Source organism: Globicephala melas, chromosome 6 (assembly GCF_963455315.2).
Source record: "Globicephala melas chromosome 6, mGloMel1.2, whole genome shotgun sequence".
Lineage (NCBI taxonomy): Eukaryota > Metazoa > Chordata > Mammalia > Artiodactyla > Delphinidae > Globicephala > Globicephala melas.
The window spans coordinates 99,482,350-99,498,275 of record NC_083319.1 but is presented as its reverse complement, the minus strand read 5'-3'; the positions used below and the strand labels follow the sequence as shown (position 1 = coordinate 99,498,275).

Here is a 15,926-nt window from a genome sequence, read left to right as displayed (position 1 = left end):
ATCCGCCTTTGAAAATGGGGTTGATAGATCGACCCCTCGAGGTCGTTGTGAGAATCGCATGCCTAGCACTGTGTCTTGGTGCTTAATAGACGCTTTTGTTATAATTGTAATCATAGCTTAGATATAATATTTAACATGGCAACTTCCAAGCATGCACAAAAGTGGAGACCATAGCTTATTGAATCTCAAAGTGCCTGACTTCAATAATTATCCACCCATGCTGATCTTTCATATACACACCCCATGTCCCCCCGAGATTATCTTGAAACAAATCACAGATATGATGTTATTCATCCATAAATATTAGAATGTGTATCGCTGAAGGATATTCTCTTAAAAGAACTTAAAAGAACTAAAACATTATCAGAACTAATAATTCCTAAATATTATCAAAGATCCAGTTAGTATTCAAATTTTAACTGCTGTGAAATCAGTATCCAGATAAGGTCCCTTTATATTTATTATACCTCGTAATATTTTGCTGGAAAAAATAATTAAAGCGTGGGAAGAGATTTTGCTGCAAGAATGTCCCTTGCAGTGTTGTTTAGAATGGAGAAAAAGTAAACTAAGTTAATCAGAGGAGATGGGAATTGGCTCCAAAGAAATAGAACATATTTAAATTTAAAACAATACTGTAGGGAATTCCCTGGTGGTCCAGTGGTTAGGACTTGGTGCTTTCACTACCATAGGCCCAGGTTCAATCCCTGGTCAGGGAACTAAGAGCGGTGTGGCCAAAAAACAAAAACACAACTGTAGAAAGACTATGTAATGAACAGAAAAAGTATTGGTAAGTGAAAGAAGCAGGTTATAAAACAGTATTTATACTTTCTATTTTTGCTAATAAAGTATATATCATATACATCTATTTCTGAATGGTGAGGAAACCAGCAATTTTAATTCTCTCAAATTTTAGAATTAATTCTTCTCGTCTTTCTACAATGATCATGTATGGCTTGTGTAATAAAAAGTTATTTAGGGCTTCCCTGGTGGCGCAGTGGTTGAGAGTCCACCTGCCGACGCAGGGGACGCGGGTTCGTGCCCCGGTCCGGGAAGATCCCACATGCCGCGGAGCGGCTGGGCCCGTGAGCCATGGCCGCTGAGCCTGCGCGTCCGGAGCCTGTGCTCCGCAACGGGAGAGGCCACAACAGTGAGAGGCCCGCGTACCGCAAAAAAAAAAAAAGTTATTTAAAAAAAAAAATGCAGCCAAAGTGCATCTTGGCAGTTGTTTGGTTTCATCTGGAGTTAGTTATATTTGGCTCATCATGCTTTCTTCTTACCATGTGTTTTCTCATGTGATCTGCAGAGAAGTCCTCTGAGGCAAGAGGAGGCAGGAGCTCTGAGACGGTTTGCGTCTTCACTTGACACTAGCGCCCAGCTCCACGAAAGTGCATTCAGATAGCGACTGTTCTCTGCTTGGGACACATGATCTCATGCGGTCTGTGTGCCATCCTGTGAAGGTCGGAGGTGGGGGTGTGCTGAGACTAGCCTTCCTTTACAGATGGGGAAACTGAGTTGCTGTCCTCAGGTGGGTTGTAGGGCCAGGTGTCGGTCCAGATGTCTGATGCTGGCCATGACCATGAGATGACACGGTGCATCTCTTTGGAGTTTCAACTTCTCAGTGTAGGTGTGTGAGGAGCGGGACCTACTCATGTTTGGCCAAGGGAGGGCTTAACCCTGCCTCGGTGTAACACCCCACACCGCATTGTGAGGTTCAGGATCTGACCAAACTTGCCCGGGTTCTCCATGCCCATTTAGGGTAGGATTGTCTTCTGCTGTCTTTGCTTTCTGTGAACTGTTCACTTTCTGTCCACTGTCACCTCCTCTAACCTTTGCTGCCGATATCTGCAGCCTCTGAGTCCCTCTCAGGGAGTGTCCCTACACTCAGCTCAGGCCTCCTACGGCTCTCTGAGGCCCTCACCCAGGGCCTGCCTGCTGTGTCTGCTGTGTCTGCACCAAGACCTCCCCACCTTCCACCACGCTGCTGCTTCCACCTTCTCCTCTTGCCTGCGCTCCCCCTGCTCTCTGGAGCTGGTCCTCACTCCTTTTGTGCATCCACATCTGTACCCTCAATTTAGCTGTATACGCCTTGTTCTCTAATTGGGTCTCTAAATGCCCATCTTTTCTCCCCTAAAAGGCAGTGGGCTCTTTGCAGGCAGGCACCGTCAATAATGATGGTGATGATAACAGCTCTGATGCGTGACTGGGCACATCTGGTAGATCAGCCAGAGCTTTGAGATTTACGATGTGATTTCTCATTCAGTGATGACAACAAACCTGTGTTATCATCCCACTTGACAGATGGAGAAACTGAAGCTCTGAGAGGCTGAGTAACTTGTCCAAGGTCACCCAGCTAGAAAGTGACAGAGCAAGAATTTTGACCGTATCTGTCTGACTGCAAAGCCTGTGCGTTTCCACACCGTACATACTCTTTGTCACTGTTGTTTGCTTGACTCAAATTTCCTTGAGTGTTATTCATGGTGGCATGCTCAGGGTCCTCATTTCTGGGTGGCAGAAAAGCTTCCTGTTGTTAAGACAGCAGATAGGAATCTCTCTGGTCAAGGTATTCAGGGCTTGGCTTCTCTGAGCCCAGGTGGTTGGCTGGGATGAGAACACTCCAAGCTCTGTGTGTCCCTCCCACCCCCACTTTCTTGCCTCTGCTCTTCCTTCACTGCCCCACAACTTCTTTCTCTTGTTTTTTTTTTTCCCCCCTGGGGAATTTAAGTAGCCAGACATTCTCCCTTGACTATCAGGGGGCCCTGGAGCTGCAGGTCTGATATCTCTTGACTGAGTTGGTAAGAAAATGGAGCCACAGATCAGCAAAAGGCCCTGAGGAGAGAATCCAGACTGTAGGCAGAACCCCCCTCCTGCCCGCCTGCAGCTCACATACCCCATGTGAACCCTTCCCCTTCACAGCCCCCCTTCCCATCCGCCAATCAGAATCCTTGCTTTGGAGCTCCTGAGCCCTTAGGCTAAGCCCCACCCCTCTCCCAGCATCCTGAAGTTTAGGGGCTGCCTTCAAGTGAGAGATTTCCAAGCAGGGGTGTGCTGGAGGGACTTCTTCTGAGGGCAGCTTGTCCTGGAAGAATGGGGGAAAGGTGCTCACTGCCACTGTCTCCAAGGACATCGGTGTAGCTCCCTGGGAGACCCTCTGCCCTTTCCCCCTCCCACCAGCCCAGGCGAGCAGGGACCAAGCTTGCTTATTGTCACCTGACGCTGGGCAGCCACTGATCCCATTGGTGGAGCCAGATTCGGTCTGGTTCTCTCGTTCTTTCTCGCCTTCTCTGCCTCTCTCTCCTCCACGCCGCCGCTTTGATTTCGCTCGTTTCTCTCCTGGCGCTCGGCTGGGAACATCGCCTCTCGGGGGGCAGCAGCGTTGTGCTGCAGAGCCAGGAAGGAGCTGCCTGCGGGGCATGGAAGAAGCCTCCTTGGCAGCTGAGAGAGGAGCCAGGGGAGCGAGAGAGCGCTGCCGCCTTTGACCCAGGCATCCAGCTGCTGCCCCTCAGCCTGGGGAGACTGTCCACGCAGAGGTCTCTCCCCCCCCTCCCTTCCAGATCTTCCTCTGCAGAGCCCGGTGGAGCCAGGTGAGTGTCCTTCCTCCCCAGAGCATTGATCCAGCTGTCAATCCCGAGAGGGACTTGGGTGGCCAGGGACTAGGGGGCGCCAGGGTCCTGCCACTGCCCGAGGTGCCCACCTGGATAGCCGGGGCTGACGACCTTGTCCCCTTTCCCCCAGGCCCTTGGCAAAGGGGTTCACAGCTGGATCCAGTCCCTGGGGCACCACAGTCAGCCCGTGACCATTCTGCTGCAGTCAGAGATGCCAACAGGGACAGCGGGGTGGGGGGATGCGTCCCCTCTGGCGTGTGGCGGCTGTTCTGAGTGGGCATGGGCCGGGGGTATCGGCGTGTTCAGCAAGAGTACCTGCTTGCCGGGGAAGTGGAGGCTTGCTTGCGTACATAGTTCTGTCTGCCTGCACTTATGCTCACGCGTGGTGGGTCTGGGAACATACATGTACATGTGAGGTCCGTGGGGGGGGATCAGTTATCTGAGCAGCCTGGGGGCTGTGTGGGCGGGGGTTGGTGTGAGGCAGTATATTTATGGTGTGGACATCTCACTTGTCACGCATGTGGGAGTTCATTTTGTTGGGGGGCTGACTGCATGCGACCAGAGGGTTTCTACGTGGGGAGGCACAACTCCAGAGCAGAAGGGGGATGGAGGTGGGGAGAGCAGGCAGAAGCCTCTGTCCGTGGGCAGGCCCGCGTGCGTAGGTGCGCAAACCTGTTGGCATGTGAAGGATCAGGGCTGGCGGAGCCTGGTGGAGACAAACGTGTTTTCAAAGTCTGTGGCTTTGAGCCTGGAGAAGCCGTGAGAGAGAACGCCAGCATATGGGCAGAGGTTGACGTGTATGCGAACGCACACATGTGTGCAGGCAGGCGGAGGGGTAGTGTGCCTCTGTGGAGGCGGCACTCATGCATGTTGGTGCCTGTGGCCTCCTTTCTTCCCCAAATATGGCTTGTGGGAAGGCGTGTGTGCCTACGCGTGTGTGTGAGAGCCTGCGGACGTGAACATGCGTGGGTCTGTGTGGAGGTGACAGCTTGTGGAGGGACAACTGTGGGACATTCTTAGAACGTGGAAGGTGGCGGAGGGTACCTGAGTGCGTAGGTGAGTGTGTGGGACGAGGATGTCTGAGGAGGCGTGTGCAGCCGTGTGTGGCAGGTGTGGGTGGGCATACCCAGTGCATCTGTGTGCGTGCGTGTGTGCCTGCCTGTGTGTGGGTGTGTAAATGCTTGTCTTGGGGTGGATTACACGGGACCGTGGGTGTTTCTCAGGTGCTGTCTCAGCCTGTCCCTCAAACCCTGCCCTTCTCCATCATCAGGGCTTGGAGACCCGGGTGCACGCCCATCCTTGGTCCACTCGGCTTCATTGTTCTCCCAGTGTCACTCACTGCCTCCCCCCAAGCTAGCATGGGGAAGTGATCTGAGCTCTCCTAGAACTGGAGAGAGGAAAGGAGGAGCCAGGTCCTGGAGACCCCTGCCACCAAACACGGCTGCCCCTGCTGCCCCTGCCTCTAAGAAGACTGAGGAGTACGGGGACAGGAATAGGTGTCTACCCACAGGCTAGGCGTAGACTGTGTCCCATGAGGGTGGGAGGTGGCCACTCAGGCCCTCTGGGGTGGCTGTGTGTCTGTGTTGGTGTGCGTGGGTGCATGTGTGTGTATGTGTGTGTGCATGTGGGGGGCACACATGTGTCTCCCGGGGGGAGCTCCTCACTGGGAGCCCGAGGGATGGCAACTCCCCCCCTGCTCCACACCTGTCCCCGGGAATTACCAGCTGGTTTATTATCATACAGTTGTTTCTAGACACTGATTCCATTCTGTTTGATTTCGGGGTGGACCTGGTAGCACTCCTGTGCTTATTCACCATAGGATTCCCCATACGCGAAGTCACTGGCATTTGGCTGAATTTCACAACAGGCAGGCACACACTTTAGGGTGGGAAGCTAAGATGAAACAAGGATTCAGGTGACATCCTGGGACAGGTGAGGGCCATCACCCATATCCTTCTCCCTGTGCCTGCCACCCAGGCAGCCCAGAGATGCCAGTCTCCGGAGCAGGCTTAACTGACAGGAAAGTGTGGGTTGGACCTTCTGGGAGCTATAAATAGAAGTACCTGCTTTCGAAGGCACAAGGTGCTCTCACCCTTAGCGCCTGGGTGAGGAAGAGGGCAGGGGGAGAAAAGGAGATGACACTCCAGAAATCTGAGGTGTGCTGGGCTGAGCTTGAGGCAGGCATGAGCTCTATGCGGTAATGAGCACACGCCCCAGGACAGAGTCCAACCACATTCACCTTCTTGTCCCAGAGACAGTCACTTCCCCTTCCTCTCACTCCCCACCCTGTTCCCCGGAGCTCCCGTGAGCCAGGCCAAAGTCAAGGCCAGAGTCAGCTCGTCCTATAGCTAAAGCACAGTTGAGAGTAATGGTGGTGTGGTCCTTTCCCACCTGGAACAGCAGCCAGGGGTAGAAGCAAAGGAGTGAGAGAGGGAGGTGAGAGAAAAAGCAATTCCTTGAAAGGGAAGGATGGAAGGAGGAAAAATAAATAGCGGTAAAACCACGTGCACCTGTGCACACACACACCACATGTGTCACACACACACACACACACACAAGGGGACACAACCTTAGCTTCGTGATAAAGAGCTTGGGCCCTGGAATCAGACATACCTGAGTTCAAATCATTTTGCAGCTGTGTGACCTTCGACATCTTAGTACCACCCCCCACCCCACCAACCTCAGCTACTTCATCTGTAAAATGGGGATAATCATAGTACCTACCTATTGTGAGGCTTGCATGAGATGACGTTTGTGAAATTATTAGCACGTAGCTGGCCTGCAAGAGATGTAAAGGTAAAAACTAGTAATTTAAGAGTCAAGCGACAGAGGATCTGCTGAAAGAAAAAGAACGAGAGTTGAAATGTTACAGGTGGAAGAGAACCGTGGCCCCACTGTCCCCTCCCACCACCAGTGGATTCACGCCATCTCGGTGGCACTCGTACTCCCAGCCCCGAGTTGTGGTGGCCCTTGCTGAGTCACCCCCAGGGAGGAGGGGCCTGAACCCAAGAGCCCTGGCATCCTGGGCCTCTTGGCTGCCAGAGCCCCCTGCCTGCCTCACCCTCACACCCTGCTCCCGGTGGGGGCTTCCTGCCACTCCTCCACCGCTTGGCACTGCTCTCTCCACCCCACCCCTTTCTCTTTTCACGCCTGCTGGCTGAGGGCCCCCCTCCTTGGCTCCATCTGCTGCAAATCTGTCCTGCCCCACGTTTGAAGCATTCCCACTGCCTCCGCCACCTGTCAGGTGCCATCTGCTCTGCAGACACCTCCCAGGAGAGCCAAGAGCCCCCGAGGGGGCCACCCCAGCCCACCTTCGGCCCCAGCCCTCCAGTCCTCCTCGTGCTATCTTCCCATCAGATCTGATGAGGCAGGTGCAATCGATGGCTCCTCAAGGTTCCACCTTGCAAGTGATGTTGGGAGCAAGACGTTCTAGAAGATTCCGTGGCAGGGAGGGAGGTGCTGAGTCTTCCTCTCTCCTCAGTCCACACAGAAGCCAAACCAGTGGGGAGCATGGAGCTGCTGTCCACGCCCCACAGCATTGAGGTCAGCAACATCACCTGTGACTCCTTTCGCATCTCCTGGACCATGGAGAACAGTGACCTGGAGAGGGTCACCCACTACTTCATTGACCTGAACAAGAAAGAGAATAAGAACTCCAACAAGTTCAAGCACCGGGTGAGTGCAGGGTGCCCAGAGCGCCTCCTCCGAGCCCCTGCTCTTGAAGGGGGCAGGATAACAGAACGCCTAGAGGGGACAGTTGGGAGTCAGAGAGGCCCGACTCCAGTCCAGCTCTTACTGTGTAATCTTGGGAAAGTTGTTTAACCTCTCTCCTCCACTGGTAAAAAGGGAATAATAATAATGCCAGCTTGGGAGAGGCTTCATTGAGGTAATTGTCTGCGTGGTATTTGGCTTCGGCCCAGCACACGGCAAACACCATCATCGGCATCACGACTGGACCTTCACATGGGATGGGAAAACCCAGGGTGCGGCCACAGACGCCACACCTGGGGATGGCGTCTCAGGGGTCCGACAAAGCCCCCGACTGAGAAAGCAGCCTTATTGTTGACCGGGTGGGCAACGTGGGCCACGAACAGGGTTGTGCCCGTTTGCTTGGTCCTCAGGCCCCTGTGATCCTCTGTGTCCCCGACCCTCTGGCCTATTCTTTGCTGGGTTTAGAAGAGGGATGGCGAGTCCTGCACTGGCTGGGATGTCCTTCCCCTGGGTTAGAGCCGGTGTGGGGGCGGGTGGGAGGAAGGCTCCCATCTTCTCAAGCTGGCAGAGAGGCAGGGGGGAAGAGTGAGGTGGGAAGAGCTGGTTCCCACGACGACCGCATCGTGTGGGTTACTCGCCTTCTCTCTCTTTGGAACTGGCTTTCCAATCTGGGTGTCTTTTGGCAGGCCAGTTGCCACGGTGACGTGACTGTTCAACACCACCCCCTTAACCCTCCCCCCCAAAGAAGAAGGCATATTTTCCCTTCCTCCCTGGCTTCTCAGCATTTGCCGTTGCCGTGGAGACAGCACTGCAGTGTGCAGAGCTCTCGAAGTCTCCCTCGGAAAAGAAGGTCTCGCCGCCCTCAACTTTGCAGGCCTCCACCCCAGTGGTCTTTCTCCTCAGTTCCCAAGAGAACGGGCATCGGGGGTTAAGGGGGTGGAGGCCAGGGAGTGTCTGTATGGCCTTCCCAATGGCCACTGCTTGCTTCTGCGGGAAAATGGTGGCCAGGGCACCGAGCCATTGAATCCCCGAGGCTCTGGCTCTCCTCAGCAGGAAGGCGGCCATCTGGGGGAGTGGGAGGTCTGGGGGAATGCCAAGAGTGGACGTGACCCCCAATCTGACTCTAGGCTCTCTGTCCGCGCCCCATTTCTCAGGATGTCCCCACCAAGCTCGTGGCCAAGGCTGTGCCGCTGCCCATGACGGTGAGAGGCCACTGGTTCCTGAGCCCCCGCACGGAGTACAGTGTGGCAGTGCAGACCGCCGTGAAGCAGAGCGACGGGGAGTACCTCGTGTCTGGCTGGAGCGAGACGGTCGAGTTCTGCACTGGGGGTGAGGCCCTGCTGTCCGGCTGCTTTGGCACATCTGGTTTAGTAATGGTCAGGAGGGGACTTCCTCTTAACCCGGCATGCACTTAGGAACACCTGCTGTACGCAGGCACCATGCTTCGGTCAACGGGGAGACACCCATGGATGAGACCCACCCGTGCCCCCGCAAAGCCTGCAGTCTGATGCAGGAGGCAGATGCGAGCACTGCTAATTACATTGACAATACCTCTTCCAGAAAGGGATGGAGTTACTTTTCTGGCTTGGGGCAAGCATAAGTGGGGGAAAATACACATAACGTAAATTTACCACCTTAACCATTTTTCAGTCCAGTAGCGTTAAGTACATTCACATTGGTGTGCAATCCATCTCCAGAACTTTTTCATCTTCCCAAACTGCAACTCTATGCCCCTTAAACAACAACTTCCCGTTCCCCTCTCATTCCACGCCCTGGCAACCACCCTTCCACTTTCTGTCTCTGTAAATTTGACCACTCTCGGTACCGCGTGTGAGGAGAATCACACAGTATTCGCCCTTCTGTGATTGGCTTATTCATTTAGCATCATGTCCTCAAGGTTCATCCATGTTACAGCATGTGTCAGCATTTCTTTCCTTTTTAAGGCTGAATAACACCCCATTGTGTGGATGGACCATGTTTTGTTTATTGATCATTGGTTGCTGGACACTTTGTAGGACAATCACATTTTGTTTGTCTTGAGCCTCCACGTAGGCTGGGAAAACCATCCCACAAACTCACCTATTACCTTGCAAATTCCAACGTGAACAAATACTGGGCTTCTGCGTACTTGCTCACTGATGACCCAGGATCGGCCCCATGATATTCCATTCTTTTGGTGCCCACGGTGAGAACTGCCCCAGATCTCCCTCTGTCACAAGGAAGGGGCATGAACATCCTTAGCCCCAGGCCTCGGAGGCTGCTGACTCCATCCTCTGCCAAAGTCTGTGCCCCAAGTCTCCTTGACCTGCCTTTCTCTTTTGACTGGTGTTTTTTTCTTAGCTCAGCTGCAAAACGCCACTCTCTGGAGGTGCTCCTACACCTTGCAGGGAAAGCCTCTTGGTTTACCCCAGAACTCTACATGTAGTGGGAGGTCATGCAAACTGGGGAGCTGGGGATGGCTGCAATTCAGTTCCTCCTCCTTTGGTCAAACCCAGCACCCTGGCCAGGGCTGCATCAGCAAGGAGGAAAGGGCACCTCTTCCTACTTTGTGCAAAGGCACTGTCTAGGCTAGCAGCAGCCCTGCCTGGGCTCCACGGCCCCAGCCTCTGGCCCTGGCCCAGGGAGTCCAATTTGACTATGCTGTTTCCAACCTTCCCCCTTTCTCATGGGATGCCCCAGACCCTGGTCTGCCTAAATATTCACCTTGGTTCTCTGCAGTTTCCTCCTGACTCTCCACCTGAAATTACAACTGGCTTCCATGCGGTGGTGTGGGCAGCCTCCTAGCTGGTGGATTTGAGGGGCTCTCCCCAAAGGACCTCAGATTGTCTCCTCTCAGTCTTTTGCCTCTTGGTCCTCTTTTCACACGAGGATGGTCTGGGATCATAGCCTCTGGGGCCCTCGCTGTACATGACTGTATAAACTGGGCAGCCCTCTGCCCTTTTCTGACGCAGAGCCCTGAGCCTCTGGCAACAGGGCCCAGAGGTGACAAGGAGAGACAGCATCCAGCTGCTCATGTTCCCAGCCAGGCCAAGTGGTCTGTTCCTAACTGGTCCAAGGTGCTGTGACTGTCTGGTCTCCCCTGCGCCCTGACGACAGAGGTGGGCCAGCGTTCACGGTATGCAGTGGGTGATCTGTGGGGCAGGCTGCGATCCCCCGCTTGGCCCTCGACTGACCCACCTGGACTCTTGCAGATTACGCCAAGGAGCACCTGGCCCAGTTGCAGGAGAAGGCCGAGCAGATCGCAGGCCGCATGCTCCGCTTCTCCGTCTTCTACCGCAACCATCACAAGGAGTACTTCCAGCACGCCAGGTACGCCTGGGTCTCTCCTTCCTGCCCTGGATCTGCCCGCCGCCCCAGCCGTCTGACGTCACCCCCACCCTGTTAGTTGCCAGATCCTCCTCTGGAGTCCTCACCACCCTCATAACCCAGGCTGGATCTGGGGGGGATGTTAGGCTCCAGGGAAGGAGAGGGCTCTCAGGATGGGGCTGCCTGGGGCACCACGCTAACAGTCATGAGTGGACGAGGTCCTGGCTTTGATCCTCCTTTTGGAGAGTTCCTTTCATTGGGTTCTAGGGCTGCAGGTCAGCTGTCCCTCCAATTCAGGCCCTGGGTCCCAAGAGAGGTGGTGAGGGGAATACAGAGTGAGAGGATTCTCAATACGAAGGGCTGTGGTCTTCCTACTGCGCACTGGGAAACCTGGAGGCTCCGGGGAAGGGTCTCAGGGCGCCCTTTAAGGTGGTGCCGAGGGACTGGAGAGGAAATCAGAGGATGAGGCTTGCTGAGCCCCGCACCTGTCACCCAACCAGACACGCTTCAATTTAATTGCCTCTGGCAAACCTCAGAGTCTATCAGGGGAAGTACAGACAGACGGAATATAATAAGTATGTGTGATTGCTGAGTAAAGTTCAGTGTCCTGCACATAGTAGGCAGTCAAAATTTTGTTGAATGTAAGCGCTTGCTGTTCCTGGAAGGTTTTGGAGAGGAGGGGACACCTGAGGGATGATCAGAAGTTTGCCAGGCCAGGTGGGAAAATGTGGGAGGGGCAGCCCAGGCAGAGGGGAGAGCACTGCAAAGGCACAGAGGCAGGAAAGACCTGGGGTGGGGTTCCCGCTGGAGGATGTTACCGGTTACCTGTGCGTTTGGGGGTGTTGGGAGGTGGGGCCCGAAAGAACAGATCTTTATGGCGTTGCTTTTTGTGCAAGTCCCATCAAAGGGTTGTAAGCTGGGGTGTGGCGCGTTCAGATCTCTCCTCCGAGAAGAGGTGGGCTGGATCAGCCCGTCTCTGGGGCCCTCCCTTCTCTTGCATTCTGGAATGTTCTATTTGTGACTGGTGGAGGCGGTAGCTGGTGGGAGAGCTGGGAGCTGGGCTGACACCCTTCAAGGTCGCATATAGCAGCCAAGCCTCAGTCCAGCTAACCAACGGCATTTTCTCTTCCCCTGGGCCTTTCCCCCCCGCCTGGGGTGGGCAGGACCCACTGCGGGAACATGCTGCAGCCCTACCTGAAGGATAACAGTGGCAGCCACGGCTCCCCGACCAGCGGCATGCTCCACGGGGTCTTCTTCAGCTGCAACACGGAGTTCAACACAGGCCAGCCCCCACAGGACTCCCCCTACGGCCGCTGGCGCTTCCAGATCCCTGCCCAGCGCCTTTTCAATCCTAGCACCAACCTCTACTTTGCGGACTTCTACTGTATGTACACGGCCTACCACTATGCCATCCTGGTGCTGGCCCCCAAGGGTTCCCTGGGGGATCGCTTCTGCCGTGACCGCCTGCCCCTCCTGGACATTGCCTGCAACAAGTTCCTGACCTGCAGCGTGGAGGATGGGGAGCTGGTCTTCCGCCACGCCCAGGACCTCATCCTGGAGATCATCTACACCGAGCCTGTCGACCTGTCCCTGGGCACCCTGGGGGAGATCAGCGGGCACCAGCTCATGAGCCTGTCCACTGCTGACGCCAAGAAAGACCCCAGCTGCAAGACCTGCAACATCAGCGTGGGCCGCTAGGGACTTCTGGGGAGCTGGGGGGCTAGGGAGAGATGGCAGGCAGGGTGGTGATGGGTGGCATAGGTGCAGGGAGCTGGCTTTCTCTCCCCTGCCGCCCTGCTCCCTCCATGCCATCCATCTCCCTCTTCCCTTCCCTTCCCTTCCCCAGGGCACTGGAGGCAACGGAGGGTGGTCCCTTGGTAGGCATGGCCCACCCATGCCTGGTGGGGCTGGGAAGGCTTCTTAGCCTCAGCAGGTTGGTGGGGAGTGGGGGGGCGGGTGGATTTCTAGAGACTTCCCTTTTCCTCTGGTTTCCCTGCCCTGCTGTTTCTTGCCTCATCCCAGGCCTCCATCTCAGGAGACCTGCCGCCTAGGGCTCTCCCGGGGAAGCCTTCCCTTCCAAGGCCCACCTGTAGCTTGCCTGCCTCCGGAGGTGAGCCGAGAGCTGTGGGCGTGCTCTTCCTCAGCCCCACCCCCTCCCGCTCAGGGCCAATCACAGAATGCCCCTCCCCGTGAGTCGGGCCTGGGGGCTTCCCACCGCAGGCCCGACCCTCTCCCTCTATAAATAGTCTCCTGCACCGCTGTGACCCCCCCCGCTCCCATCCCGCCCCCACCCCACACCCCTGCTTCTTACCCCGAGGCACCCTCTTCCTGCACGGGGAGGGCTGTGCCTCCCCTTCTCCACCTGCCCTCTAGAAAAGGGCCCTCTTTTTCTCTTAGCTTCGGGGGCACCTGGCTGCTGGTGTTTCCCCTCTTCCGTCTGGAGATGGTGTAAATCCCGGCGTACTTTCTCCCTTGCTCAGAGTGCTGGGTCTGCAAGGGCAGCCGCTGGGGTCGAGGAGGGGGCAAGAGACCCCTGAGACCCGGAGGGACCCCTTCCTCAGCCGGGAGTGGGCGGCCTCACGCCGGGGGGACCCGGCGTGGAACTGGAAGTGAGGGCGTTCCCCCAGAGCCCTGGCACCCCGCCTGGCTGCGCGCTTGCTCGCTCGCTCTGCCGCGGCGCCGCCACTGCCCTGTGCCTGTGTGTCATCTGGACTGTGGCTTCCCTGCCCCGCGCCCCCTCGCGCCCCCGCCCACTGGCCCTGTCGGGTACCCACCGAGAAGCTAGCCTATTGGCGGAGAGGCCCTTCCCTGGGGAGTTCTTGGTGAGGTCTTTCTTGGGCCACTCAACGTTTTCACCTCTTTCCTACTTTTGTACGGGTCATGGGAGTGGTGAGAGTGGACCCTGGGGACAAGCAGACTGCGTGGGGTGACGGGGAGAGGTGTCAATTAAGGCAGGCAGCTGTTTGGGGGATGCCAGAGGTGATGTCAGGTGGTGGGAAGCAGCCCCCAAGGTGACAGCCGGATTTCTGCGATGAAGGACAGAAGTGGGCAGCAGGCCAACAAGGCCATATCTCAGTGAGTGGGCAGATAGGACAGCTGGTTGCCTCTTCTGTAGCCGCAGGGAGTGGTGTGGTCAGCTGTCTCCGTGGCATGGATCAGGGCTGGGGGCCGTGGGAGATGCATGGAGGAGAGGACGTGGGCCCCAGGCCCTTTCCCCTCTGCTGAGGGCAGCGGAAAAGGCCCGCTGCCCTCCCCTGGCCTCGTGTTTGCCCTGGGCTGGGGGCACACCCGCCTGTGTGCTGTGCTTGCGACGTGCATCAATAAACCACCATGGCCTGAGAGCCCCGCCTCTCCTTGGGCTCTGGGAGGGGTGGGGTGGGCAAGCTGTATAGTCACAGAAGAGCTCCAGTGAGGATGCCCCCCAGGACAGGCCACCTGGAACCATCAAGGTTGTTCCACATCTCACTGTGAGAGGCAGGGCTCCGAAAGCAGAGCCACATCTCCAGCTTGGAAAGGACTTTGGAGGTCAATTTGGCACTACCATGCACTCTGCAGATGGGGAAACTGAGGCCTCCTAGGGGACAACCTGTAGCAATCTGGAGGCCTAGCCGAGGTCCACAGGCCCCCTGTTTGGAGCCCTTCCCACTGCAGCAGCCTACCACTGCATCAGACTCAGATGTCACTGAATTTCCCTCCCCCAGAGCCCGAGTGTCTGCTCCCCAGCATGGCTCCTCGTTTGCAGATCTGAGTCACCTCTGCGTCTATTATTATGGACTTATTAAAATGATCCTCTGCTGGAGTGGAAAAGCTCCGGAAAAAACAGAGTCACCTCCCTGACACTGCCTGGCTCAGGGCCAAATGAACATGTGTCATCCAAAGCTTGGGGCACAGCCTCCTTGCACTAGGAAGGAAAGCTGAAGGTCAAATGCCACTTCCTGAGGGCCTACTACGTGCCAGGCATCCAGCCAGGTGCCTTCACGCACATCAGCTCCTTTAGTCTTCGCAATGTCCCTGCACCGTATGATTCCCATTTAACAGATGAAGAAACTGAGGCACAAAGAGGTTAAAAGGCTTGCCCGTGTCTTACAGCCAGTAGGCAACAATATCCAGGATTTGATTCAGAAGCTAGAATCCTTCCAGTTCACTGCTCTGTCTCCCCAGTGTATGCCAGGGACCACCTGGGACAGTAAGACAGGGGCGGGTCAGGTCTCAGACACAGTGGCCCACCCCAGGGTCTCCTCAGAGCTTCTGGGGGACCATGGCCATGCCTAGTTCCCGAATAACACCAGGGGGGGCTGTGGAGCCAAAAATGCCAAGGAAGCTTATTTTGAAGGAGTAGTGGGGAATATTTGGAGTCCAGGACTCTAAGGATGGGGGGTGACCTCCAGGGTCCATCCTTCCGCCTCTGGACCACCCTCCAGCACCAGCTGAGGGGTTTTCAGAGTCCCCCAGAGGCACAGGCTTCAATCTTCCTTTTGCAAAACCCTTCTGGGTTTCTTAGGAGGAGAGATTGGCTCCCAGGGTCCTCTTAGTGGGGGACAAAGGAGCCAGTTGAGGTGGGGGGGCGCTGCATACAGGTTTCCTCCAGAGAGCCTGCCCCTCCTTCCTCTCTCCAGATGGCCGCTCTCCGGCACTCGGCCAGCCCTGGGCAGCTCCAGGCACCTGTCAGATAGAGCTGGGTCAGGGCATCTGCCAGAGTCTGCCCCAGGGTCCTTTCTGGCCTGTGTCCCTCTAATCTGACCTGGCGGAGGGAGAGAGGTCTATGTGTGCATAAACACACACACACACACACACACACACACACACACACACACACACACACACACTCACACACACCCCGCCTCCCTGGGCTGGATATGGAAGACGGCTTTGGCGGCCACAGAGAGCTGCAAGGTAAGGGACAACCTTGGGCTGCAGCTGCCAGTCCAGCAGAGGGGCCCCGAGTTAGCTAGTGCAGACAGGGAGGGAAAATGAGGTGGTGGCCACCAAGGGGCACTTCCAGGTTACAGTGGGATATTTTGCTGTGCAGACACAAACACAGACACACCCAATATATAGGCACAGCCTCATACACTCATACCTCACTCACACACACACACACACACACACACATACACACACACACACACACCCATACCTCCCTATCCATTCCTTTCCTTCTGGGACAGCATCTTTCTTTTAATCCTGGCTGGATGACAGCCCCCCACCCCCCGCAAGGAAGTGGGAAGGAAGGTGCCAGTTCTGAGGACCCTCACAGTTTCATTTGGCTTCAATATGTGTCTCTTCTCCATGTTAGGAAAAGAGGTG

General features: G+C 55.9%; 1 protein-coding gene across 2 annotated transcripts; it reads left to right on the top strand.

Moving 5' to 3' along the window:
* The first annotated feature begins 3,004 nt into the window (after positions 1-3,004).
* PHYHIP (phytanoyl-CoA 2-hydroxylase interacting protein) lies at positions 3,005-13,960 on the top strand. 2 transcript variants are annotated; one of them, XM_030832478.2, is made up of 5 exons: positions 3,005-3,581; positions 7,084-7,277; positions 8,468-8,642; positions 10,505-10,622; positions 11,783-13,960. In XM_030832478.2, the coding sequence occupies exons 2-5, from the start codon at positions 7,113-7,115 to the stop codon at positions 12,315-12,317; spliced, it is 993 nt and encodes a 330-aa protein (XP_030688338.1). In that variant the 5' UTR covers positions 3,005-3,581; positions 7,084-7,112; the 3' UTR covers positions 12,318-13,960. The 2 variants fall into 2 exon arrangements, with proteins under 2 accessions (XP_030688338.1, XP_060157235.1); XM_060301252.1 differs by lacking the exon at positions 3,005-3,581 and adding an exon at positions 4,635-4,658.
* The last annotated feature ends 1,966 nt before the right edge of the window (positions 13,961-15,926 follow it).